The sequence below is a fragment of the Camelina sativa genome, chromosome 19, assembly GCF_030686135.1.
Source record: "Camelina sativa cultivar CO46 ecotype springtype chromosome 19, ASM3068613v1".
In the NCBI taxonomy this organism is placed as follows: domain Eukaryota; kingdom Viridiplantae; phylum Streptophyta; class Magnoliopsida; order Brassicales; family Brassicaceae; genus Camelina; species Camelina sativa.
In genome coordinates, this window is record NC_141898.1 from 14,591,821 (window position 1) to 14,618,261 (window position 26,441).

The following is a 26,441-nucleotide window of genomic DNA, read 5'->3' on the forward strand; positions in this document are numbered from 1 at the left end:
GTTAATACCAAGAAGGTTGTGTTTGCATTTTTCCCTTTCATTTTAAGTCTAAAAAGCTCATATTTTGTTTTTGTTTAGCATATTTCGGTTCTGAATATAAAGAGGGAAAGAAATGCATGGTAGATGCATGAACCTTTGAGACGATTAATATCCAATGACCAATATCACTTTTTAAAAGTTAATTAGGTTTTTTCTCATTTTCGTGAAGCTTTCAAATATTCTATATTTCTAACTTCGACAAAAAAAATTGTTGAAAATTAACTTCGATATCATTCAGTAATGACAGCATCAGTTCCAAACCATGTTAGAAAATATCCCCTATTTAATAAAACAGAAGTACACAACATTTTTTTGTAAACTATATAATAGATATATTTATGATTTTTTGGTTATAAACTTGTGACATATCTACATAGGTATATCATAATATACGGGTTAGTCTGATTTTTGGTAAATAAAAATAGTATGAATTTAGTTAATTATAGTAACATATAAATCAATTATAGGTAACATTTAAAAGAAAAAGAAATCTCTCAACCTAATTAAAACAAAAATATGTGATTCTTCTTTCACATTTATTTTATCTTATATTTAAATTATTTTTAATTTTTATGATTTATGATTTTAGGTAACATTTAAAAAATAATAAAATTTATGTTTTTTTCTGCATATGATGTAATTTAATTTTTTTTAAACAGACATATATTACTCAACTGATGAATAAAAAAATATACAAAATGTCCTATATAACCTAAGAAAACTAGGCAAAGATTCAAAGTAATATTAATAAAAAAAAGACCAAAATGATTCTGAATACAAATGAGCAGAAACCTTGATTTATCAGGCATTGAAATTAAAAAATTTATGCATTTTATTATGGTTCTTTATTTTAAAGAATTTCAACTTTTAATAATTTTAAAAATTCAAATGTATTACTTTTTAAATTTTTAAAGATTATTAATATTTCAATTATTAAAACATTTATCTTTTTATAAAATGTTTAAGATATGAATAATATTTAAACTTTATAAGAAGTTCAAATATTATAAGTATTTCAATTTCTAAAATAATAAAATTTATTCAAACATTTTAAATTTTAATAATATATACGAATAAAAATATCACATGACGGATTATATGGCAAGACATGTTTGAGTTGATATTAATAGAAAATTAAAATGTCATTAATTCGGTGCTACACGGGTAAAATATCATCTCATTATTTTGTGAACTTTTTAAAAGCTTTAAAGATTATTAATATTTCAATTATTAAAACATTTAATTTTTATAACTGTTTAAGATATGAATAATATTTAAACTTTATAAGAAGTTCAAATATTATAAGTAGTTCAATTTCTAAAAAAAAAGAAACTTTATTAAAATATTTTAAATTTTAAAAATATATTTAGATTTTTATGAAGTGTTTTCTGCGGTGTACAACGAATTAAAATATCACACGACGGATTATATGGCTAGACATGTTTGAGTAAATATTAATAGAAACTTAAAATGTCATTAATTCGGTGCTACATGGATAAAATATTATCTCATTATTTTGTTAACAATATGAATATTAGATTAATAGACGTATCTAATTAAATCGATTAATTAATATTGTAACAAAATAATTAATATGTGGTATAGTGTAGGTTAAGTCATATAATTAACAATCAAAATACAATATATAATTTTAAGAACTAAACAAATCAAATAAAATTAACAAACAGAAAAGTTAATATTTTTATCAAATAACTTAAACTGCAGTGTACCGCGGGTCAAAATCTAGATCTACTAGAATATATCTTACAAAATAGATGTTGTTTTCATAAGTTATATTCAACATATGATTTCATGGCATAGTGTTTGAGCAAAAAAAAATTAAAACAATCATATATATAACACTTTAAATAAAAATTACAAAATAAATAAAATAAATGTTAACCTGTGCTCTAGCACGGATCCAATTCTAGTATTCATGTATAACCAAATACGGGACGAGAATTTTGGGAACAGAACATATGTGGACATACTATTTACTCATGTGAATTATGAGGAATGAAGTTTTTCCAGGTAAAAAAAAATAAACGTTGCAATCAGACATATTAGACGGGTTTGATCGTTTGACAATTATATTTTTAAATGTAAAAATAACTCTGCACGTACGTGCGGGTCCGAACCTAGTTTTTAGATAAAATAACAAAATAGAGTATAGTTCTTGTATTCCATTGCCACTAGGACGTTTTCTTCCGATTACTAAAATAATTAAGAAATAGAACAAAAACAATATAATCTTATTTTATAAGTATATTTTTACTATTTTAGTGTTTATTTTAAATCGAAATAGAAAAAATAAGTTTTTTTAATGTTTTAATGATACTTTCCATTAACTCGTAGGTACTAAATACGTAGAATCTATTTTCTTATGTATCATAATGGAAAGACAAATTCATTCACTTATTTTCTTGGACACCCAAATTTTTTTTTGTTAATTTGTAGAAATAGATAAATACAGTAGGTGGTGTTTTGCAAAAAAAATAAAAAACAAAAACAAAAAGAAAAAACAAAAAGATAAATAGGTGGTGCACATTTCCTATTTTCTTACTAGATTATTGAAATTATTATTAAAGTTTCCCCAGTTTGAATACACACCTCTCATTTGAGGTATGGAGTCTCCATGTAGATCGTATACTTAAAGATCGATTCCCCTCAAGTATCTCAGAAAAAAAAAACTTATACTTTGGTCATCCTCTTGTATTGTGGAGTGGAACTCCAACGTACGAGGTGCCAGTACATAAGACCAAACCACATAGTTATTAGTATTAGACCTCGGTGTATACATGTTCATCATTTCTAATCAAAATTTACAAGGTCAAAAAAAAAAAAATAATAAATAAATAAAAAAACCGTTGAGCATGGTGATAGTATATTATATGTAATTCATATAGTAATACAAAAATATTGCAATTATTTGCAACCATCCAAATAAAAACTAACCAAATTTGAATGTCAGTGGACTCTTGCGAAATAGGTCAATAGATAGTAAATGCTTTACCGTTTCTTCTCTTAATTCACACCTCTTACGCAGTTTTTTTCATAGTTCTTTTTTTTCCAAAACCAAGAAGCAACCTAGCTACCATCGGTAAATTTAAGCCAAGGTATAATAAACCAAATACAAACGCAAAAGTATATAATCATAGTTAATCTAAGAGAACAAAGAGATGCAGATTGAGATGGAAGAGGAAATTTGAAGATTGGAGAGGTAAAGAGGCAATTTCTGGCAAACATGGTGGGATTATACCTGCTTTCATTGCTTGTGGTAACTTTCTAAAACTCAAAATCACACCCTTAAAACTCACTAATTAGTATCATTAGATATTCATTATAGTGAGTTTCGTATGGTCTAATGTATTGTTGTAGAGACGATGGAGAATATGGTGTTCTTAGCATATTCAACCAACTTCATGATGTACTTTACGAAATCAATGCATTACTCATCAGCCAAAGCAGCAACCATGGTGACTAACTTCATAGGAACATCGCTTTTGCTCACTCTCTTTGGTGGTTTTGTCGCGGACTCTTTTCTTACTCGCTTTTCCGCTTTCGTCCTCTTTTGTTCCATTGAACTACTGGTATTTTAAAAAAACCCATTAAATCATGGTAAACAGTCAAATTTGAATATTTAACTTAAAATTATACTCCATTCTTTTATAGGGTTTGATCTTGTTGACAGTCCAAGCTCATAACCATAAGTTACAACCTCATGGAGATAAAACACCATAGACTCTTCAATCAACGGTTCTATTCACTGGACTTTATGCAGTAGCTACTGGTGCTGGAGGTGTCAAGGGGTCGCTGCCTGCTCATGGAGGCGACCAGCTCGATAGTAGAAATCAGAGGCTAGTATCAGGATTCTTCAATTGGTACTTCTTCTCTGTTTGCCTTGGAGGTTTCTTGGCCGTAACCCTTATAGTTTGCATGGATCGAGGAGAACAAAGGATGGAGCTCCAGCTTCAATACAACCACTGCGGTTTTAGCCTCGTCGATCTTCATTTTCCTCGTGGGATGCCCGATGTATCGATTCAAGCGCCCAACAGGAAGTCCTTTAACCAGAATTCTGAATGTGTTTGTTTCTGCCGCAAGAAACCGAAATAGGTTTGTAACGGATGCAGAGATGACACAGAATCATAACTCTACTGACAAAAACATTCATCACAACAAATTCAAGTAATTATTCTAAACCCATATTTTTCTTATTTTCTTTATTCACACTAAAATAACATAAATTAGCCTACCCTATTTGTAGATTACCCTATTCCTCCACAAATATCAGGAATGGTCCTGTGAAGTGCCACAACCATCGTTTGGGGCCTTATACATAGTTCCTTTAGAATTAACAAAACAAAACATATAAGCATCGACGATAAAGTTATTGTGGAATACACTAGGGGGGTTTTAATATCTTTTTCTTTTGCTATATACTGTATATAGATGTAAAACTAGACTACCTAAGTTGATGAACGACTTTGTTATATAGATTGAATATTTAAGAAATTGAAGAAATTGAATATTTTCTTGAAGCCATAGATTTTTGTTAATATATTTTAAAACGCTATTTTTTACTTGTTAACTATGACTATGAGATATTCAGAAATTCGTTATAACATGTATACTAATGATTAATGATTTAATTTAGTGAAAATTCAGAGACTCATGCACTTTGGGATTGATATTTTACTATCATGTAAACTATATAATCTCCAGGTTTTAGAATAAAGCGAAGCTCAACAACAAGATCTCAGCAACACAAGTTGAAGAAACAAGAACATTTCTAGCTCTTCTACCACTATTTGGGAGCACAATTGTAATGAACTGTTGCGTATCACAACTCGTAACCTTTTCAGTACAACAAGGCGTGATGATGAATAGAAAACTATCTCGTTCCTTTGAGATCCCCGTGGCTTCCCTCAATGCCATACCTATCATGTGCATGCTCTCTTCTTTAGCTTTCTACGAGCTTCTCGGCAAAAGGATCTTATCAAGCAACAACGAAAGATCGTCAAGCTTCAATTTGAAACGCATAGGATACGGCGTAGCTCTCTCTTCTATCTCAATGGCGGTAGCATCCATCGTGGAGGTCAAGAGAAAACACGAAGCGGTTCACAACAACGTCAAAATCTCAGTGTTCTGGCTAGAGCTTCGATATGTTTTGTTGACTCTTGGAGGAGTGTTAGAGTTCTTCTTTAGGGAAGCTCCCGCGAGTATGAGGAGCATGAGCACGGCGTTAGGGTGATGCTCTACTTCAATGGGTTTCTTCCTCAGCTCGGTACTTGTGGAGGTCATTAATGGCGTCACGGGATGGCTCCGGGAGGAGCTAAATGAGTCCAGGCTCGAACTGTTTTATGTGGTTTTATGTGTTCTTAATCTTTTTAATGCATAAAGGTTTTTTTTTTTTTTTTTTTTTTTTTTTTGTGGTGGTGGCTCACAAGTTGGTTAATGTGTCGTGTAATAATGGGAGAAAATAGTAACTACGCCATTTGAGTTTCATAATTGTGATTTACCATAATTAAGAAAGTGTGAAAGTAACATTTTCTATTTAGAACATAGACCGAAGTTTTCCTTTACCTGGGTATCTCGTTTTGTGATCATATGTTACAAGATGGCACTGATGAATTCTTTTTGAAAACCATAATTTATCAAATTAATTAAACTGGATGTATTAACATGAAATCAAATTCATTTTTTATGTCATATAATACAATATAGTGTGTAATGAGGTCCGGTATAATACTTTTGAAATTAGAAATATATATTATTTAAGGTTATATTTTCTTTTAAGACTTTAACATCTCATTATTTCATTAATTAAACAGCAAAAGGATGATACAAGTAGTTAACTAACCAAACATAACTAAACTTATCTTTACAGTATTTGTGATTTGTTATTTGTTTAGAAGAAAATAGGCGCAGTTAAAGGCAAGGATGACGACAGTTACATTGAAAATGTTTTCCAGGGGCTGAAGGTATGCATATAGATTTTCCTTTCGGATGTTTCTTCAGACACAGAGACTCACACTCCTTCACTACACAACGGTCTTTGTTTACAATGCTCCAACACTTACGTTGGCTTTTTTGCTCCACATTTCCAACCACTCCTGTTATAATAATACGTTTGGAATATAAATTTTAGTTTTATGTATACAAAATGAAAAAGGTATTATTTTATCTTCTTATAGTGAAGATAGATGTTTCAAAGAAATTTAGGTATATATCCATTCAGAAAAATGTAGTTGCAAATAATTATTATATTAAGATAATTTGAATGTATCATATAAAACTATATAGCACCAATACTTTTAAGACAATAGATGTAGTTTGAGACACGTGTCTATCAGCGAATGGAAAAAAAAATGTAAAAACCAATGGAAATATGTTTAATCAATTGATATCACAACAATCTTCGCGGGGGGGGGGGGGGGGGGGGGGGGGGAGTAGAAATTCAAAGTATCTTTTAGGTGGTACAAACAATTTGAACTCATTTTGTAGTCAGGTCAGGTCTAATACGTATGGACGTATGGTACATCAAAAAGCTGAACTCGATATTATGAATTCTAAATTATACAATACTTGACACAAATTTATTTAACATCAATGTATTGATATTGTAAAGAACTAATTTGGTATTCAAAACTCGTTTACTAGGAAAAAATATATATGTAATATTAGACAATACTAAATGTCAATACAAACCTAGTACAAGAACTGTGATGACAATAAGAACGGTGAACGAGAGTTGAAAGGATTTGCTCATCTTAGATAATTGATTAGTTCGTTGAAAGTTATTAGAAAAAACAAACAAACATTGTAGCTTATAAATTATATGCATCTCACATTCAAACACATCTAATTTAAGATATGTACCACTTTATATTCCGAAATAAAAGATCTAGATTTTGACTCAGATTCCTATTTTTTTGCTTATATGATAGGTAAAAAGCGTTAAACTTTTCCTTTTTATTTAATTGTTCACTTGTTTACACATATGAATTCAAAACAATCTATATAAATTACACATTTTTAAAAAACCTAAATTTTTTTAAAATTATGATTTAAATCATAAAAAGTTATATTATTAAATAATCAGTTGATCTTATGGATTATTTTCGTATATATCAACAAGTTAATAGTAAATTTATACATTTTACCTTCTCATTCAAAATGATGTCAAAATTGGCTAGCATGTTTGAAAAATGACACACATGTCACCATATTAGAATTTAGATATGATTGATATTAGCTACATATAAATACTAGCTTGTTACTACTATACAATTTATTAGAACTAGGAGTTGCCTCGTGCTGGTTTATCTCCATATTTTTCGGTAAGTTTACTTTTTAGAGTATAATTTTAGTGTTTATTAAGTTTATTGGCAATTTTCTTTACTGTTAGATTTTCATCTTTCTGTATTTTGCTTTCTTAATTGGGATTCTTTTTCTATTGATACAAATGGTATATTTTTTGGGGGAAGAGTCATGTCTCTTAATTAACTAAACAACCCTCGTTTTAATGAATTTTATTAATCATGTTTACTTTATTCAATAACAAAATGTTTAAAAGGTTAGACAAATTCTCTTATACGATTAGGACGTGTTGTTTTGTAACGTAACCATTGTACGATACATTCGTGGTGAAATTTGTGATTACAAAATAGATGATTTATGTAATGTATTTGTAAACATTAAAATGGTTGATCAATATTTAAACAACTTTGAGAAAATTAAAATAAAATAATTTTGAATAATATTTTAAGGTATATTCATGTGTCTTCATTTTTTTTTTTGTCAACCAAACATTTCTTAAAATAAAACTTCAAGATTGGTTGTCCAAACCGAATGATAGTTATTTACAAAAATAGTTTTAGAGTCTGTTCTCTCTAAACACCATGAGTTTAAACTCTTATAATAATTTTTATTTAGATTTAATTTAAAAAATTTATGAGATTCCATAGTGAGTATTTCTTATAGTTTTCTGTATTTTAACAATATAAAACATAATATAATATTTATTTTTCTTTTATTAACTGATTTAACTATAACCATAAGAAGTAGTCTGTTAAAAATGACCATTGTAAAGATATGCAATCAAAGTGATAATTATCCCTTTTGGAATTACAATACTTGTCTTTACAATGGTCAAGTATTGTAATTATCCTATGGCTAGGATTTTATTATCTTCAGTTTCAGATCAGACAATGTGCGTGTTTGTTCCATTAATCTACATATGTTGCCTTGAACTTCAAAAACACCTTTTAGGGCGTATATGTTGTGACAAGAGAAAATGAAAATTTAAACCAACAGAATTTTTTTTTTCAAAATCTGCTATGAATGAAATAACCAAATAAAAAATTTAAAGTAGTAACATGCTTGATTAAACTTAATGATTAGTCATTTTTGAGTTTTGAATTTACCCCATGAGTAATCTTTTATTAAAGATGATGAAGTTTAGAGATTTAAAATGTTGCACATTTTTTATCCTCAGATTCAGATAACACTATGTGTGATTCTTTTATTAAAGATGATGAAGTTTAAGAGATATAAAATCAATATTATATTCTTTAATGTTGCACATTTTTCATCCTCAAATTCAGATAACACCATGTATGATTTACTTTCCTTTTAACTGTTGGTAACTGATAACAGGGTTTTTTCCACCCAGGGTATCAATTCCCTATGCAGTTGTAGTACAAAGAGTTATCAATCCAAATGGTTGTTTATGCTAGCAGGAAGGATACAATCAGAACAATGCAAGTCGAGCCAAGAAATAATGGGGTTTTGTTTAACAATCCTAAAATAATAAAAGAAAGGAATATAAACAAGGAACCACACGACCTAAGCACTCGATGCAAGCATTCGAGTACAGGATCGGGTGGGGTGATCGAGTAAGCAAAGAAGGTATGAACAACTCGAGGGGTTACTCGAAGCAGGTGATCGTGTACCTGTTCGGGTAAGGGATCGAGTGATGAATAAAAATGCAAGCAATTAAAATACGAAAGCTTCTAAGGATGGGGTAATCGAATCCTAAGTGTTCCTGACCAATACGGATGTCTTACATGCCTCATGCAAATATTCCTTAGACAATGAATCTCTAATATCTTGTTAAAACACTTTTGTGATAGAAACAATCAACCTTGATCACTCCCCTACTCAACTCTCGTTGGAGAAACATGACCAAGCAGGCAATAAGAACCGATTCATTATTGTCATTAACCCCCTTACCCCTTAATCATCTAATCTCTTAGGCTAAGTGAGTAAACCTCTAGCATTGGTTGATTCAAGTATTTCATCTACACCTCTCGGTGGTAAAACGCCCTAGATCTAATCTCACCCTCTCGGTTTGTTGACAGCATTAAGAACACCAATCTAGAAGGGAATCTATTAAACATATACAATCAAACTAAGACATCCTAACCAATCAAGAACACGAAATCATCTATCCCATCCCTAGAAACTTTACTACACTACTCGGAATTCATTGCAAGAGAAACAAAAGCATATTCGAATGAAAATTTCATTGTAATAAACGATAGAGTAGAGAAGTAAGAATACAAGATAGAAATCTAAAGAAATGATAAAAATTTATGAAATAAATCCTAACAAAAAGTGAAAAGTGTTTTGAGTCGCTCAGTTCTCTCACAGAAGCTCTCGCTCTCTGGTTTGAGGGTATGCGGCGTGCTCGTTTGCAAGGAAGAAGAGGAGGGGTTTATATATGGAAACCCCTTTGACCTAGCTTCCCAGTCCTGCCCGAGGGTCTACTCGATGGGGTGCACGAAGATGAGATCGGGTTAATCCTCGGGTAGATCTTCGGGTTGTTCTTCCTGCTCTCGGATCCTCCTCGATCGTGTTGGGGTTCGGACTGTTCTTCCAGCTCGATGGCTCCCTCGCGTACATGCTCGGATTTGTCCTTGTTTCTCCCCATTTTAGGTTATAAAACACATGTTTTCATCCAAAGTATGCAAATGCAAGAATGCAACACCCTAAATAGCTTAAAAGTGAATTCCTACAATTAATGACCTAAAAATGCTAATGTAAGAGTATAAAAAATGCAAAATATAGAGAAAAAAAAGATGCTAAAAACATGCAAATTAAATAGTTATCAGTAACCCGCCTTATAACATCAGAAGCACCTTTTTTACTGTCAACACAAACACAAGACGAAAAATGATATGATCAACTTTGGATCGACATTAACTATACTGGTGATCGCCATTTTCCCCTGAAATACGTAATTGTATATTTTCAATCAGAAAAACAAAACAAATAAATAAATAAATTGTGTAGAATGGTGTAAAATAAAATCTCTAACAAGTTTTGCGTATGGCTTTTACGATCTTTGGCAGTAGCACCAATGGTGGGAGAGTGCCTTTGTTTTTTGCCGAAGAGGCTTTGGATTTGTGAGATTAGGTATTAAATACCTTGAGATTAGGTATTGTTTATAGTGCTACCAAAAACAATAATCTTGCCTTTAGTTACACACATATCTCACAAGTGTATGTTACCAAAGATTATTTTTCTCTTTAAAGCAATGAATAAATCATAATTTGGGTAAACATAAAAGCATCACAATTTCATAAGAAAATTATATACAACAAAAAAGTGTTGGAACTAAATTTTTAAATAAAAAGACCTTCGTAATCAACAAAAATTGAATCGCTGGTCCCATGGCGTTTCCTACACTCACATAGCATAGCACTGGCGGACCTACGTTCAGAGGAATGGCCAGTTAATTATTAAATATTAGATATGTTACATTAGAAATGTTAATAGATTTAAGCTCAATTGGTTAAAAATAATATTTTTGATATGAAATAAGGAATTTAACGATTAAAACCCGTTTTATAACATGAACACAAAATTTGACTATTTTTTTTTCAAATAATTAATCATTAAATTTGACTACTCATTTACTAAATTTTCATTTCTAATCTCTTAATCAAATTTATATTATCAAACAAATTGACTAAATTAAAAATACCCCATAAAGTTGACTTTCATTGGTTAGGGATTGCTCAATTCACATTGGTTCATGCGTTCTATTGAACACTTTGATAAATAAGAAAATCTAGAATCTAAATATAAGGTGATCAGTTATATTCTAGCACTAAGAACATGTGTATCGAAAAACCATAAAACTTAAGAATCAAACCATTAGAAAAAGGTAGAATTAGTTTAAAAAAACACCCAGTTATTTATGTCTTGAGTAGGAATATATTCAACATTTTCCATTGTAATATTACTATGATAACAAATATGATAAGCATGGCAATTATGAAAGTGTTGATGATGATGGTAAATTGTTAATGGTTATTATGACATGAATTATTGTGATTTTTGTATAATGATGTTGATAACTTTTAATTACTATAATGTTATTTCACATATCTAATTATATTTTAGACAAAAAGAGTGTTAGAAAACCAATAATAAATCCTTATTGGTGTGGATTTTTTTTATTATTACTAGGACTCAAACCCCCCGCGATGTCGCAGGAGAATTATTTTAGAATTTTTTTTTAATTATATATTATAAAATCATTTGAAAGTAATCAAATAGTTTCAAAGTATGGGTTACAAATAAAACTAAAATTATTAAAAAGGGAAAAATAATAAATAGGTTTAAATACAAAAATAATATATTGAAATTGTTTAAATTATTATAAATATAAGATAATTTATGAAGAATTATGGTAAAGAGAACCATCATAACAATTAATATTTATATTACTAGTAAAAAACGGTTATGATAAAGTGATCTTAACTGTAACGCCCCGACCGCCTACCCTTAGTGGGTCCCATGTCCACTTCCAGTCCATGGGCCCACCTTATTTAATGGGTCTCATGTCCTCTCACTAGGCCTGTGAGCCCATCCATATCCGACGGTCGGTTTGCTACGTCCGAGAGGTTTTAAAGACTTGTTACCGTCCCTACAAATCACCACATGATCTTTCCCTGTGGTTTTTCCTCACTCACATAGTTTCGATAGTCACTTTCCGGAAAGTCACCCATCCTGATACTACTCCAGCATAAGCACACTTAACCGTGGAGTTCTCTCAGGACCATTGACAAAAAAGATAGGTGAACTTTAGTGACATAGGTGGCTAAATCAATTCTTTTAAATATCTTCATAAGTCTCTAAAACCGGGGTATCACATTTCACCCCCACTAACAGATCGAAACGTCCTCGTTGCGCATCAAAACCATTACCCCCGATGGTGTGAGCCCACTCGACTCCACACTCATCTATGTTCGGCTCTGATACCACTTTTAACACTCCGACCGCCACCTCTCGGTGGTCCCCATGTCTAATCCCAGTCCATGAACCCACCTTTCTTCATGGGCCTCACGTCCTCTCACTAGGCCTCTGAGCCCGTCCATATCAGACGGTCGGTTTGCTACGCCCGAGAGGTTTTATAGACTTTTTACCGTCCCTACAAATCACAACATGATCTCTCTCTGTGTTTTGTCCTCACTCGCATAGTTCCGACAATCACTTCCCGGAAGATCACCCATTCTGATACTACTCCAGCATAAGCACACTTAACTGTGGAGTTCTCTCAGGACCATAAACCAAAAAGATAATTGCACTTTGGTGACATAGGTGGCCAAATCAATTCTTTTAAAGCTCTCCGCAAATCAATTCACCCCCACTAACAGATCGTAACGTCCTCGTTGCGCACCAAGACCGTCACCCTCGACGGTGTGAGCCCACTCGATTCCACACTCATCTGGGTTCGGCTCTGATACCAAACTGAAACGACCGATCCGTTTTTTAATAAATAATAATAGTAATAATAATAATAAATATTCTACAACTAGTAGTCCCATACCCACTAGCCACCTAACCATATTCACTCAACAGCGGATAACACAAACCATAACATTAAACCAATAATATCCAATAATTAATTAACCAATATAAGTATAGCAAATAACCAATAACCAAACCGCAGGAAACATAAAACCAGCAACCTAACAATGTTCTAATGACCAAACTCTAGCAATCTAGCAATGCCAGACAACAACCAATCGAGTCTCTAGAACATCCTCCTCTTCATTGCCTTGATTCCACGATTACACTTTGCCTTTACCTGCACCACAAACACAAATTAAGATGCATGAGTATTTAATAAACACTCAGTAAGGCAATCCTCCCATCTACTGGGCTATACTAAAAGTAATAGAGACATCTCTAACCATCAACCAACGATCAATAACCAACAATGACAAACCAGGACTTTGCATCGACCGACGCCAACCATGCATCGACCGACACCAACTGGGGTTGCATCGACCGACACATGCTTGCATCGAACGACATGCACATTGCATCGACCGATGCATGCTCGACATAGCACGAAAACCCTAATCGCATTGACCGACGCTTCCACATGGCATCGACCGATGCTCCTAGGTCAAACGCGCCGTCCTCGCATTTGCATCGACCGATGCACATGCCGAGCATCCTTTTTCTCTCAAGCTTCTCGCTGGATCTTCGTCCCTACAACCATCAAATTCGATCCCAAGCCACAAGAAAGCTTCACAAAGTCCCAAATAACATTCTAACAAGCCAAACAACACATAAACAAGAAGATCATAGAAATCTCCAGCTTAGATAAGCCATGGTCATGCACTTACCTTTACCCCAGACAAATCTGAACCTTAAACAAGAAAAGAACACTTCTAGGAAGCTCCTACGACGATCCCAGTTACAGATCTCTACATGAACAACTTCCAATCTCTCCAGAACCTCAAAAACACTCAAGAACACTCAAAAACTCTTTCCTCTCTTTCTTTTCACCCAAAAAGGGCCAAACCTCGGCTAAAACCCGACAAACCCCTTTTATACATGTTTCCCAGGGTTTTTCCTAACCCGAAACACAACATTTAACTTAAACTCGTCCGCACAAAACTGATCTTGCATCGACCGATGCACAACCTCATCTTGTTACTTAGTAGCACAACCAACCACCCCTAAGCGACCAAGTAAACAAGAGAGATGGGCTGGAAAACTCCATTCCCGCTCCAGCCACAGACTACACCTGGGACTAGGCTAGACAAGTTCAAGTTGCGACCTGTTTCTCAAACCACTTCTTGAACCTTGCCTTCATCCTCGCCTCTCGCTCCCAAGTTTGCTCCTAAACACTATCACAGTCCCAAAGGACTCTCATCAAATGAATTTTCTTTTTCTGAAGTTCCTTGATCCTCCTCTCGAGAACCCTCACTGGTCTCGCCTCCAAAGTCATATTAGGCTGAAGATCCTCAGGAATCTTAGCCAACAACTGGTCATCCTCCCGGAGACACTTCCGCAACATAGACACATGGAAAACCTTGTGGAACGCTCGCATAATGATATATCATGGTTTTTAGGTGTTTTTAGCCATGATATAAGTCTTATTTATAGTCTTCTTGGTATTTTTAGAGTCTTTTGAGTCTTTATAGGATTTAGCATGGATGGGAGCATAATGGAGCTAAATAGGAAGATTTGAAGCTTAATCAAGCATTGAGGCTGAGCTACGAAGTTGGAAGACAAGTTCAGACATAAGCATCGACCGATGCAAGTGATGGTGTCGATCGATGCATCATCCAACAGAAGAATCGGAAGTTTTCTCACAAGTTTTGAAGATTTACAGAACCACCCCAAAGTTTTCCATATTTGCATCATTAGTCCCTGGACGTGTTTTAGGAATATAAATAGGATTTTTATGGTCATTGTTTAGACCTAAGATTTATTTTTCCCTGTAACTTTTGAGAGATTTAGAGAGTTTTTGGAGAGAAGAATTAAGACTCCTTCCAGAGAAGATTCAAAACTCCTTTTCTACTTCTTTTAATCTTTTAATGCAATTTATTCAGAATATGATTTGTGTTTCATTGATCATGTCTGAGTAGTTCTCTTGTTAGGTTTAGGGTTTTCAAAGGAATTCATGAATTGTTAGGTTATCAGATTGTTAGGTTAATATCTTTAGTATTCTTCATCTTGATTGGTTTATTGTGTATTCTAGAGTAGCGAGAACAACCTAGAATCTGATCTTAGGTTAATTGATAGACATGAGAGTGTTATTAATTTCCTGAAATAATCTTAGATGAGCAAAATACCTATTTACAAAGAGATTTGATTTAGGAATTTTGTGAACTTATCAAACCTGAATTTAATGCTAGTTTAATCATTAGGATTTGCAAAGAGATTTGGAATTATAGTTTTTAGACTTAGATAATTTTCGCAGCGAGAGTTGGTTAATTTTACCTTTGTGATTTAAGTTTTAGAATTGTTCTTAATAAATCCTAACAATTATTTTATCTGATTTTTATGAATTTCCTGAGAATTTTCCTGAACTTATCTTCTCTTTTATTGAATTAACTCTTCTTTTTATTGCTTTTCTTCCTCTTTTGATCTTAATACAATTTATTTCTGTTTAGCTTAATTAAAAAATTAATAAATCTATTGTGTGATCTAGAGTCCTTGTGGATAGGATCCCTAAATACTACAGTGATCTCTTAATTTGAGAGAGTAGCTCTAGGGTAAATTTGAGCATATCACATAACCTCAGACAACTCCAGCCTATATGATACCGGTCCCACCCGCTCAATCACTTTGAACGGACCCATATACCTCGGACTCAACTTAGTCTCTGACAATGACCTGTTCAGACCCTGCAACATGGCCATCTTGAGGTACACTCTGTTTCCCACCTGAAACTCAAGATCTCTCCTCCTCTTATCGGCATAACTCCTCTGCCTATCCTGAGCTTCCTTCATGTTTAGCTTGAGAACCTGAATCTTCTCTGAGGTCTCCTGAACAAAACTAGCACCATACATGCTCCTCTCCCCCACCTGAGTCCAGCATAACGATGTACGACATGGTCTCCCATACAACGCCTCATAAGGAGCCATCCCAATACTCGCCTGGTATTTGTTGTTGTAAGCAAACTCTACCAAGCTCAGGTGATCTGCCCAATGGCCACCCCAATCTAGCACGCACATCCTCAGCAAATCCTCCAACGTCTGGATCGTCCTCCCTGACTGTCCATCTGTCTGGGAATGATAAGTTGTACTCATATGCACCTTAGTGCCCATCTCTGCCTGAAATGCCTTCCAGAACACCAAAGTGAACTTAGAATCCCTATCAGACACAATACTTGCTGGCACCCTATGCAACCTGACTATCTCTTTCACATATTTCTTAGCCAAGACCGCTGCTCCATCAGTCTTCTTAATGGCCAGAAAATGTGCCGACTTAGTCAACCGGTCCACAATGACCCAAATAGCATCAAAGGTCCTAGACACTGGCAAACCCACCACAAAGTCCATAGTAATCATATCCCACTTCCACTCTGGAATGGGAAGAATCTTCAGTAACCCGCATGGACCCTGATGCTCATCATTCACTAGCTGGCAAACATCACACCTCACGACCTAAATAGCTACATCCTACTTCATCCCGACCCAATGATAGTACCTCTTAAGATCACGGTACGTCTTAGTCGCTCCCGGATGAATAGAGAACTTGCTCGCATGAGCCTCCCTCAAGATCTCCTGTCTCAACTCCTCATCCTTAGGCACACAAATCTGCCCATGCACCAATATGGTACCATTATATGAGACTTGATACTCTGAATCAACATCTTTAGAGGCATTCACCAGCCCCAAATCCTTCTCCTGAGCCAACTGCACTCTGCTCAGAAGATATGCTCTTTCAGCCGCCTCCAAACCCAACGGCTCCTGAGATACAACACACAAACTTAACGCACTAATCTCTCCTATCAGAGACTCCATATCCTGCTCCTGAGCCGATGCTGCCCTCTTCCAACTCAGAGCATCTGCTACCAAGTTAGTCTTACCAGGATGATAGGCTATCTCCAAATCATAATCCGCCACCAGCTCCTCCACCGCCTCTGCCTCAAGTTTAACTCAGGTTGAGTGAATATATACTTCAGGCTCTTATGATCTGTAAACACATGTACTTTTGCACCATAAAGATAGGATCTCCAAATCTTCAGGGCAAAAACTACAGCAGTCATCTCCAAATCATGAGTAAGATAGTTGTCCTCATGCTTCCGCAACTGCCGCGAAGCGTAGGCAATCACCTTCCCATGTTGTATCAACACACACCTCAAACCAACTCTGGATGCATCTGTATAAACCACATAGGGTTCTCCCTGCTCAGGCAGAGCCAATACTGGCGTAGTAGTCAACATATCCTTAAGGCTTGCAAAGCCCTCCTCGCATTCCTGTGACCAAACAAAAGGAACATCCTTCCCTGTCAACTTAGTCATCGGACGTGCCTTACTTGCAAAGTTCTGCACAAATCTCCTGTAGTAACCTGCCAAACCAAGGAAACTCCTGATCTCTGTGGCATTCTGCGGTCTAGGCCAATCCCTGATAGCCTGAGTCCCTGATAGCCTGAATATTGCAGAAACAATATGACCCAGAAAACCCATCTCACGCTGCCAAAAACTGCACTTGCTCAACTTAGCAAACAACTTCTGTTCCCACAGCTTCTCCAGAACTGCCCTCAAATGCACTGCATCCTCCTCAAGACTCTTAGACTATACCAGGATATCGTCGATGAAAATGATGACAAACACGTCCAGAAACTCGTGAAACACGCTGTTCATCAATCTCATAAACGCTGCTGGCGCGTTAGTCAACCCAAAAGGCATCAACACGAACTCATAATGCCCACACCTCGTCCTGAAAGCCGTCTTCCTCACATTTGCGTCATCTATCGGTATGTGGTGATAACCCGATGCCAGATCTACCTTGGAGAACCAAGTAGCACCTCTCAACTGATCCAACAACTCATCGATCCTGGGAAGAGGGTACTTGTTCTTCACAGTGACCCGGTTCAAACCCCAATAATCAATGCACAAGCGGAAACTCCCATTCTTCTTCTTAACGAATAACATCGGCGCTCCCCACGGTGATACACTAGGACGGATGAATCCCTTGCTCAACAAATCCTCTAGCTGCTTCTTCAGCTCTGTCATCTCTGTTGGAGTCATCCTGTAAGGAGCCTTGGATAACGGCATCGTCCCCGGTTCCAGTTCAATCTTGAAAGGATCAGACCGAGATGGTGGTAATCCCTACAATAACTGAAACACATCCTCAAACTCCTCAACAACCTAAATACCGCTAACCGTAGACTGTCCCACTAACCGAGATGGTGATAATCCCTGTGTTTTGTCCTCACTCGCACAGTTCCGACAATCACTTCCTGGAGGTCACCCATCCTGAGACTACTCCAGCATAAGCACGCTTAACTGTGGAGTTCTTTCAGGACCTTTGACCGAAAAGATAAGTGCACTTTGGTGACATAGGTGGCCAAATCGATTCTTTTAAACCTCTCTGCAAGTCTCTAAAATCAGGGTGTCACACTAACTAAGATATTGAACTAATGGTTGTAATGAGTAAATGCAATTTTTAGTAAATAATTATAATTATAAAATATATTTAATAATGAATGATAATGTATCAATGAAAAATTATAAAATATATTTAAAATGAGTGAAAATATATCAACAAAAAATAAAAATAAAAATAAAAATAGACAACATTTAAAAATAAAATTAATTTTCAATATTAAAATAGTTTTTTTACGAAAGTTATGATAAATAGATGCAACTGTAAATTATATATTAAGTTGTGTTAAATTTCTATATTGCTATAATCGTTTCTATTGTTTATATTATAGAATAATGTTAAATATTGGATATTAATATTCAAATTATTTAGATTCAACATAAAACGTAAAATTTGTTTCAATGAACAATGATTTGTTAGTTATTGAAGAAGAGACCAATATATAGAGAGTTCAAAAGACATGACTATATAAATAGACACACCTAATAGAACGAAAAGTACTGATACAAAAATATGAAAAAAAAATATGGTGAAAAGACACAACTCTTCAGTGAATAGATGTAAGTGTATGATTTTTTTTTAAATATCAAAAAAAAAACAATTTTCTTACAAAAATGTATCATGAAAAGTCACAACTGTTGTTCACAATTATTCAGATTATTATTATTATTATATGTTAAAAAGTAAGTTTAGATTTTTTCCAATAAAAAAACAAATATATATAATTCTAAAGATGTGTACATTCTAAACTAAAACAAAAGTGTGAAATTGCTATAAAAGAAGAACAAAATATGTAGATTTGAATAGATACAATTGTTTGTAAGTCACAACTGTTTGTAAGAGACACAAATCTACATTTAACAGATGCAACTTTCTAAAGAGACGCAACCGTATAATTTTTTTGTCAAAAATAATAAAAATAGTATTTTTAAATGAAAAGTCGCGATAAAAAGATACAAATATTCGTATAAATACAATTTTACAATGAAAAGTTACAATGAACAATCGCACACACAATTAATTTTTTTACAGATTTTTGGAAAAGTTATTTAAAAAATAGGATTGAAAAAACACAATTTTTGGTGACATTTATTCGGATTGCTATAATATACGATTGGATATTGTCAAAACGTGCTTAATTTGAATTTCTTCTTAGATTTCTTCCAGAATCATACATCATTCTTATGTATGCTCAAAAAGCAAAACAAAAATATAACCAAAAAAAAAAGAAGCTATTATTGGCTAGTCCATGTAAAATCTCACAAACCAAAACACATGCTAGTTTTATTACCTCTTCTTAAAAAGAGTTCTATTAATATCGCCAAATTAAAAACCTTTACGGTTACTACATTCCATCCAACGATGTCTTCTTCTTCCGTAAGAACCTCTCTCTCTTTCTTTTTCTTGGCTCTTCTAATCTCACCGGCTGTCTCACAAACCTGCAAGTCACAGACGTTTTCCGGCGATAAAACCTACCCTCACTGCCTTGACCTCCCTCAACTCAAAGCCTTCCTTCACTATTCCTACGATGCAGCCAACACAACTCTCGCCGTCGTCTTCTCCGCTCCTCCCGCAAAGCCTGGCGGATGGATCGCTTGGGCTATAAATCCAAAGGGTACAGGTATGGTCGGAGCTCAAACCCTTGTCGCTTACAAGGATCCAGGTAACGGTGTTGCCGTGGTGAAGACGCTAAACATTAGCTCCTATAGCTCGCTTGTTCCTTCGAAGCTTGCGTTTGATGTTTGGGATATGAAAGTTGAGGAGGCGGCGAGGGATGGAGGAACGTTGAGGATCTTTGCTAGGGTTAAGGTTCCGGCTGATTTGGTGGCAAAGGGAAAGGTGAATCAGGTTTGGCAAGTTGGTCCTCAATTAGGTCCTGGTGGAATGATTGGGAAGCACGCTTTCGACCCGCCGAATCTTGCTTCTATGAGCTCTCTTGATTTAAAAGGTGACAACAGCGGCAGCACAACCATCTCTGGGGGCGGTGAGGTAAATGCCAAGATCGAGAAGAGAAATGTAAGTTTCTACATAACAAGATTCTTTAAACCGATAAATTATGATTTCTAATCGTGTAATCGAAGCTGAGTATGGTGAGTAATGTGCAGATTCATGGGATACTAAACGCGGTGAGCTGGGGGATTTTGTTTCCTATAGGAGCAATAATAGCTAGGTATATGAGAATATTTGAATCCGCAGATCCGGCTTGGTTTTACCTTCACGTGACTTGTCAGTTCTCGGCTTATGTCATCGGCGTTGCCGGTTGGGGTACCGGACTCAAGCTCGGCAGCGAGTCTGAGGGTATTCGCTTCACCGGCCATCGTAACATTGGTATTGCCCTCTTCGCCCTTGCCACTATTCAGGTAAATTACAAGAAAAAACTCTGTTTTTTGCTCTGTTTTGCACTTTAAAGGTCCATGTTCAAGATTCAAGGTTTTTTACTATGTTTTGGATACCATGTTAAGTTTCACGTGTTTCTAATGGAGAGTTCCGTATCTCTTAATATATTATGTACTCTTTACATCGCGATGTGAATCATTTTAACTTCTTTGTATAGATGTTTGCGATGTTGTTGCGGCCAAAGAAAGATCACAAGTACAGATTTTATTGGAATATCTACCACCATGGAGTTGGCTACGCGATCCTCATCCTCGGGATCATTAATGTCTTCAAAGGTCTCAACATCTTGAACCCAAAAGATACCTACAAGACGGCTTACATTGCAGTGATCGCTATTCTTGGAGGCATTGCTTTGCTCTTGGAAGCCGTCACTTGGGTCATTGTACTCAAGAGAAAATCAAACAACTCAATGAAGCCTTAGGGCCTGAGCCGATAAAGATCTGGTCAACTAATAAAAGGTTCATTTGTGGTTGTTGTTACTAAAATTTTATATGAAATCTTGTATTATCAATGTATAGATGTATTATTATTCTCTTGTTTCGTAGCTTTTTGGTTTGTTTATTGGGTTCTTTCTTGGTTATGAATTATTGTAGGGGATTAATTTTTTTTTAAAAAGTTCTTAGTCTACTTTAAATCTATGATTTTTCAGTGTCCAACTAATTATTTGGACTTATTCCCATGTGACTAAAAAAAGGTAATCAAATATGTCCACATGATTGTGGTCGTTGTGGCCAATCAATAAGATGAAACGTCTATGTACACTAAGGTCTTAGACAAATTATGGTGGCAAGACATAATCATACCTAGGTGTCTTTCTCAATCTGATTTTCATCAAGACCTATTTGTCCTCACATTAGTCATTAGGGACTTATATCAAACTTTTGTTGAAATCTCATTTGAAAACTTTTTTCAGCATTGTTTTTTTTCTCTATGGTTTGTTTGAAATTCAGTTGAAAGCTTTTCAAAGATTAGATTTTAGTTTCTTTCTTCGGTAAAGGTGATCATCATATATGGATATTTCAAAAAAAAACTATCATTAGGTATTGTCACGTAATATAACAATAGTTATAAGAAAAATAATTTAAAATTGTGGTTTCAATATCTATAAAATTCATTTCCTGTCCTTTAAAATACTTAAATATATATTAGAAATAAAAAAAAATCACGTCCAAAACATGTTTAAATTCATTGGGCAAAAAAAAAAAACTATGACCATTTGTCTTAATTATCATATTCATATTGCAACTGCAAATACTCTAATAATAATCTGTATTTTTAATTACTAAAGGTAGTTAGAGATAACCTTTAAAAAGTGGGGTGTGGACTGTCGAACTTACATTTCCATGTGTCATTTGCATGGCTAGCTTCTTTTTACTTCTCTTAAACTTTGCTACGTTTTGTTCGAAGACCTCTCTTTTTCAACTTGTCATAATTAAGGGAACTTTGTTCTTTGTTCCGCAAACTTAGGCCCATTTTGTGTGTCCCTTGTTCATAACTAAGTCATATTATTATTATAATCATCATCATTGTGAAATTGAAGTTTTAATTTTGTATGGTTCTTTGTACGTACCTACAAAAACAGTTAAGTCATGGAGTTCGAATACAATTTTACATTTGTTTTGCTTCAAATTATAGATAGATTTGCCACGTTTCATTCACCGTAATTAAATGTCAATAGTCTTATGTACTTGCCACGATTGAATGAATAAATCATCATAATTTATAACAAAACTATTAAAAGAAATGTATTTCATCGTACTAAAACTATATTGGTATAAGAGTTTGGATTTCATTTTCGTAATAATAACATTTCTTATTCACTATAGACGACGATAAAATTAGGTTAGATTTCTCTAAACTTAATGTCAAAAAAATGAGTGATTAATGCTTAGCTTCATGATAAAAGTGAAGAGAATCTGAAGTCAAATGATTTCATTTCACGTGAAAAAAAAAAGAATAGGTGATATATATAATTACCACTATCACTTTCCTTCGTTTACGAACTAATGATGTTAGGAGACCCGACTATATTCGAAAAAGAAAAAAAAAAGTCTAAGATCCCAATCAAAGATTAATATAATAGACTCAGAAGATTATACCGATGTCGATCATTGAATACATAAGATTATAAATTTTTTTTTTTAGAAGATTATTATTTACACTAGGTATGGAGCCCCGCGATATCGCGGAAGAACTCATTTTAGTAAAATATTTATTACAAAAATTCTTTAATTAAATTTATTTATTAAACTATTGGTATTCTTAAACTATTTAATAAAAATTTCAAAAACATACAAATTTTTGAGACATTCTTTATATCTTTAATGAAAAATATTTTAAAAAAAATAATCTTACCTTCACATATGATTATAGAAATAATTATCAATGCTACACACATCAAATTAAACAAATTTTTACAATTAACTGCCATGAGATAACATTGCAGTTGTGTTATTTCGTTCGTTTTTATTCGTCTTAATCTTTCGTTCGTGTCTTTTCAATGTAACTTTTTCTATGTCTTTTCGTCGTAATTTTTCGTAAAGTATTTTTTAATTTCTGAAAAATGAATAAATGCAATTTACAGCCATGTCTTCTCTTCTTAACTTTACAGTCATATTTTTGTATATTTTATGAAGTGTTACAACTTATTCTCTTGTTGTCAAATATGATATGTAAATGATTATATTTTGAATTTTTTTTTAAATGATAAAATTATGAATACATTGTATACGACACTATAAATTTCTTTAATAATCATATAATAAATTACAAATATTAAAAATATTAATTGAGCATTATTCTTAAAATGACATAATGATTTGTTTAAATTCATTTTTATTAATTATTTTAATCTTTTTTAGCATAACTCAAACATATTGCTATTTCCAAAATCAATTTTTACTTCATAAAAAATGAATATAAATATTACTATTCAGTCAATCAGTAAGAAAATTACCAATCCTCTCAAATTTGAATATAACTAAACAGAAAATAATCACATATTTTATTTATTTGAATCAAAACTCAGTTATATATTCATATAAAAAAGAATACATCTAGTTTCATAAAGGCAGTATTGTAAATGTATATGTAATACAAACAACTATCGTTTTATAGATGAAACATATTTTTATATAAAACAACCTATAGTCATTAAACATTTTCGCAATTATAATCAATTATATATACATTTTTAATCCAATATTGCATGTACTTATTACTAATTTTTCTGCGCATAAGATGCTGGTTAATTATCCCGAGTCATACATAAATAAATTATATAATAAATATTAGAGGGGAACAATAATAGTTAGAACTTATAACAATAATATTTAGGTGTATGATGTAGCATTACAATGTGCGCGTCTAAGGAAGATGGTCGGCCAAAGACGGCCGGGTTCATTGCTCTCACACGCTCCTCTTTTTTTTGGCAGTCAGAATCTAAAATCTTTTCAAACTTTTATAATATTTCATATTCAGTATCTTTTGTTTTTAAGATTTCAATTTGAGTGTATTATGACTAGAACTAAATATACAAATTCTCTTAACCTATATGAAGTTGTAGATAAGTCTTTGTCGTCAAGATAGTTTATTGGACAATCATCTCAACCGTCAATCTTTCTGTTGATCACCAGTTTTTTATCTCCCAATAAACTGAATATTTCCAACTGTAGAAAATATAATAGAACGAACTGTGATATTTTATTTTTATTTTTACCTTTGATATTTCATAATAAGATATTTTTTTTTAAATAAAAATATAGAAATCCATATTGTTTCTATAATACAATTAGTTTTCTAATCAAAAAGCATGGATTAGACAAATATATATATATATATATATATACTTGTGACAAAAAAATAAACAAATATATACGAGCCAATATGCTCTCATTTTCTGAAAAACCAACTTGAACCACATTTTTTAACAGCTAAAAACAAAAATTTCAGTTTAGATTCATACCAATAGAATGATAACCCTCGATAAATAGATGGTTGTATACCTAGAAACTGAATATAATTAAATATTACAACGATTAACAAAATATATGAAACTGCAATAAATTTCTCACAATGATGAGACATCATTTCTAACAAATTCTCTTTTAACTAATTCAAATATAAAGAAAATTTGAATACAGTGATGAGAAGTTATTTATATATAGATTTCTTAAGATGTGAACATTTGAATAGACACAACTGTTTGTAAAAAACATAACTCTATATTCAACTAGACAAGGACCCGCCAGATGTGCGGGTTTAAAGTTTTGTAAATAAAATTAAATTTAATAAAAGTTTATTAAAAGTTGTTGTACGTTCTTTATAAGTTTTATTTTTGCTTTAATAAAATGATTTATATCTATATACAAATCTTTTTTATATATTACCATTAAAAGTATATTTTTTTACATCTAAATATATTGTATGTTACAAATATATATTTTAACACCACCTAGATAATGTCTGTATGAAGACATTAATTTCTTTACTTTATATGTTTCTTTACTTTCAATTTTGCATAGGTTTTTTCTTTACTAAAATTTTTGGTCAAAAAAATTTCGAACAAAAAGATATTACATAGTATACTAATCAATGATGTATCATCACAATAGTGTATGACCAAGGATGGAGAGAACCTCGGCTCCGCCTTCCTCAATTATGGAGAGAACCTTGCATCCAACCTCCTCCACTATGGAGAGAACCTTGGCTCCGCCTTCCTCCGTTGGGGAGATAATTAACCTTTCGTCCAACATCCTCCACCTTCCTCCCTTGGAGAGATAACTTTACGTCCAACCTCCTCCACCATTGAGAGAACCTCGGCTATGCGCTCCTCCTGTATGGAGAGAGCATGTTCACGTCTTTTAGCTATCTAAAAATAGCTTGCTCCGACAACCAATGAAACTAAAGACCTTTTTCTAATGTTACAAAATCTTTTGATATATAGTAACTAATGTTAAATTTTCCAATGTATTCGTAGAAGTGTCTTTAACACACCATGATGTAGAGTCTGTCTCTGCCACCTTGCTTAGTGATCCCCACGTCTAATCACGGCCTGTGGGACCGCCCATATCCGACGACCAGTTTGGTACGTCCAGGAGTCTTTAAATACTTGTTTACCGATCCTACACATCACCATATGATCTTTTCCTGTGTTTTGTTCTCGCTCGCACAATTCCTACAATCACTTCCCAGAAGGTCACCCATATTGAAACTACTTCTGCTCAAGCACGCTTAACTCTAGAGTTCTCTTAGGATCCTTGACCGAAAAGATAAGTGCACTTTGGTGACATAGGTGGCCAAATCAATTCTTATGAACCTATTCGCAAACCAGGGTGTCACAGTCTCCGAGCTCCTATGGATCTATCAACAACGATTCATGTTTCTCCAACCTATCTATCTATGTTTGTTGTAAGCTTGTGTCTGATTAACCTATTTTATCCAACCATTAGGTTGATGAGCTTCTACTCGTTATCTCCCTTTGGGATTGAATGAATGATAACAATTATGTTTGCACGAAAAAAGTCTATGATCAACCAATCAAGGTTGAGAAATTAGAATAAAATTAATTTGATATAATTATAGATATAGTAAAAAAATTATAAGCACGTTAATATATGAATCTCAAATAATTCA

The 26,441-nt window shown here is 33.4% G+C and overlaps 2 protein-coding genes and 1 pseudogene across 3 annotated transcripts; 2 read left to right on the forward strand and 1 right to left on the reverse strand.

The window, feature by feature from the left end:
• Positions 1–3,218: 3,218 nt before the first annotated feature.
• Positions 3,219–5,462, forward strand: LOC104767862 (protein NRT1/ PTR FAMILY 4.1-like; annotated as a pseudogene). Its single transcript, XR_015591708.1, has 4 exons — positions 3,219–3,314; positions 3,410–3,629; positions 3,712–4,224; positions 4,762–5,462. The product of XR_015591708.1 is annotated as a protein NRT1/ PTR FAMILY 4.1-like (transcript).
• A 427-nt stretch (positions 5,463–5,889) lies between these two features.
• LCR4 (low-molecular-weight cysteine-rich 4) lies at positions 5,890–6,808 on the reverse strand. The gene is made up of 2 exons (XM_019240909.2): positions 6,748–6,808; positions 5,890–6,152 (listed from the first exon to the last, which is right to left on the reverse strand). The coding sequence occupies exons 1-2, from the start codon at positions 6,806–6,808 to the stop codon at positions 5,968–5,970; spliced, it is 246 nt and encodes an 81-aa protein (XP_019096454.1). The 3' UTR covers positions 5,890–5,967.
• Positions 6,809–19,570: 12,762 nt separating this feature from the next.
• LOC109124400 (cytochrome b561 and DOMON domain-containing protein At3g25290-like) lies at positions 19,571–21,443 on the forward strand. The gene is made up of 3 exons (XM_010490335.2): positions 19,571–20,426; positions 20,516–20,770; positions 20,965–21,443. The coding sequence occupies exons 1-3, from the start codon at positions 19,599–19,601 to the stop codon at positions 21,226–21,228; spliced, it is 1,347 nt and encodes a 448-aa protein (XP_010488637.2). The 5' UTR covers positions 19,571–19,598; the 3' UTR covers positions 21,229–21,443.
• The last annotated feature ends 4,998 nt before the right edge of the window (positions 21,444–26,441 follow it).

Coding starts and splice junctions, on each gene's coding strand:
- LOC109124400 (XM_010490335.2), top strand. CDS start 19,599: ATGCTCAAAAAGCAAAACAAAAATATAACCAAAAAAAAAAGAAGCTAT. Junction 20,427..20,515: donor CCAAGATCGAGAAGAGAAAT/GTAAGTTTCTAC, acceptor AGTAATGTGCAG/ATTCATGGGATACTAAACGC. Junction 20,771..20,964: donor TCGCCCTTGCCACTATTCAG/GTAAATTACAAG, acceptor TTCTTTGTATAG/ATGTTTGCGATGTTGTTGCG.
- LCR4 (XM_019240909.2), bottom strand. CDS start 6,808: ATGAGCAAATCCTTTCAACTCTCGTTCACCGTTCTTATTGTCATCACA. Junction 6,153..6,747: donor CATCACAGTTCTTGTACTAG/GTTTGTATTGAC, acceptor TTATTATAACAG/GAGTGGTTGGAAATGTGGAG.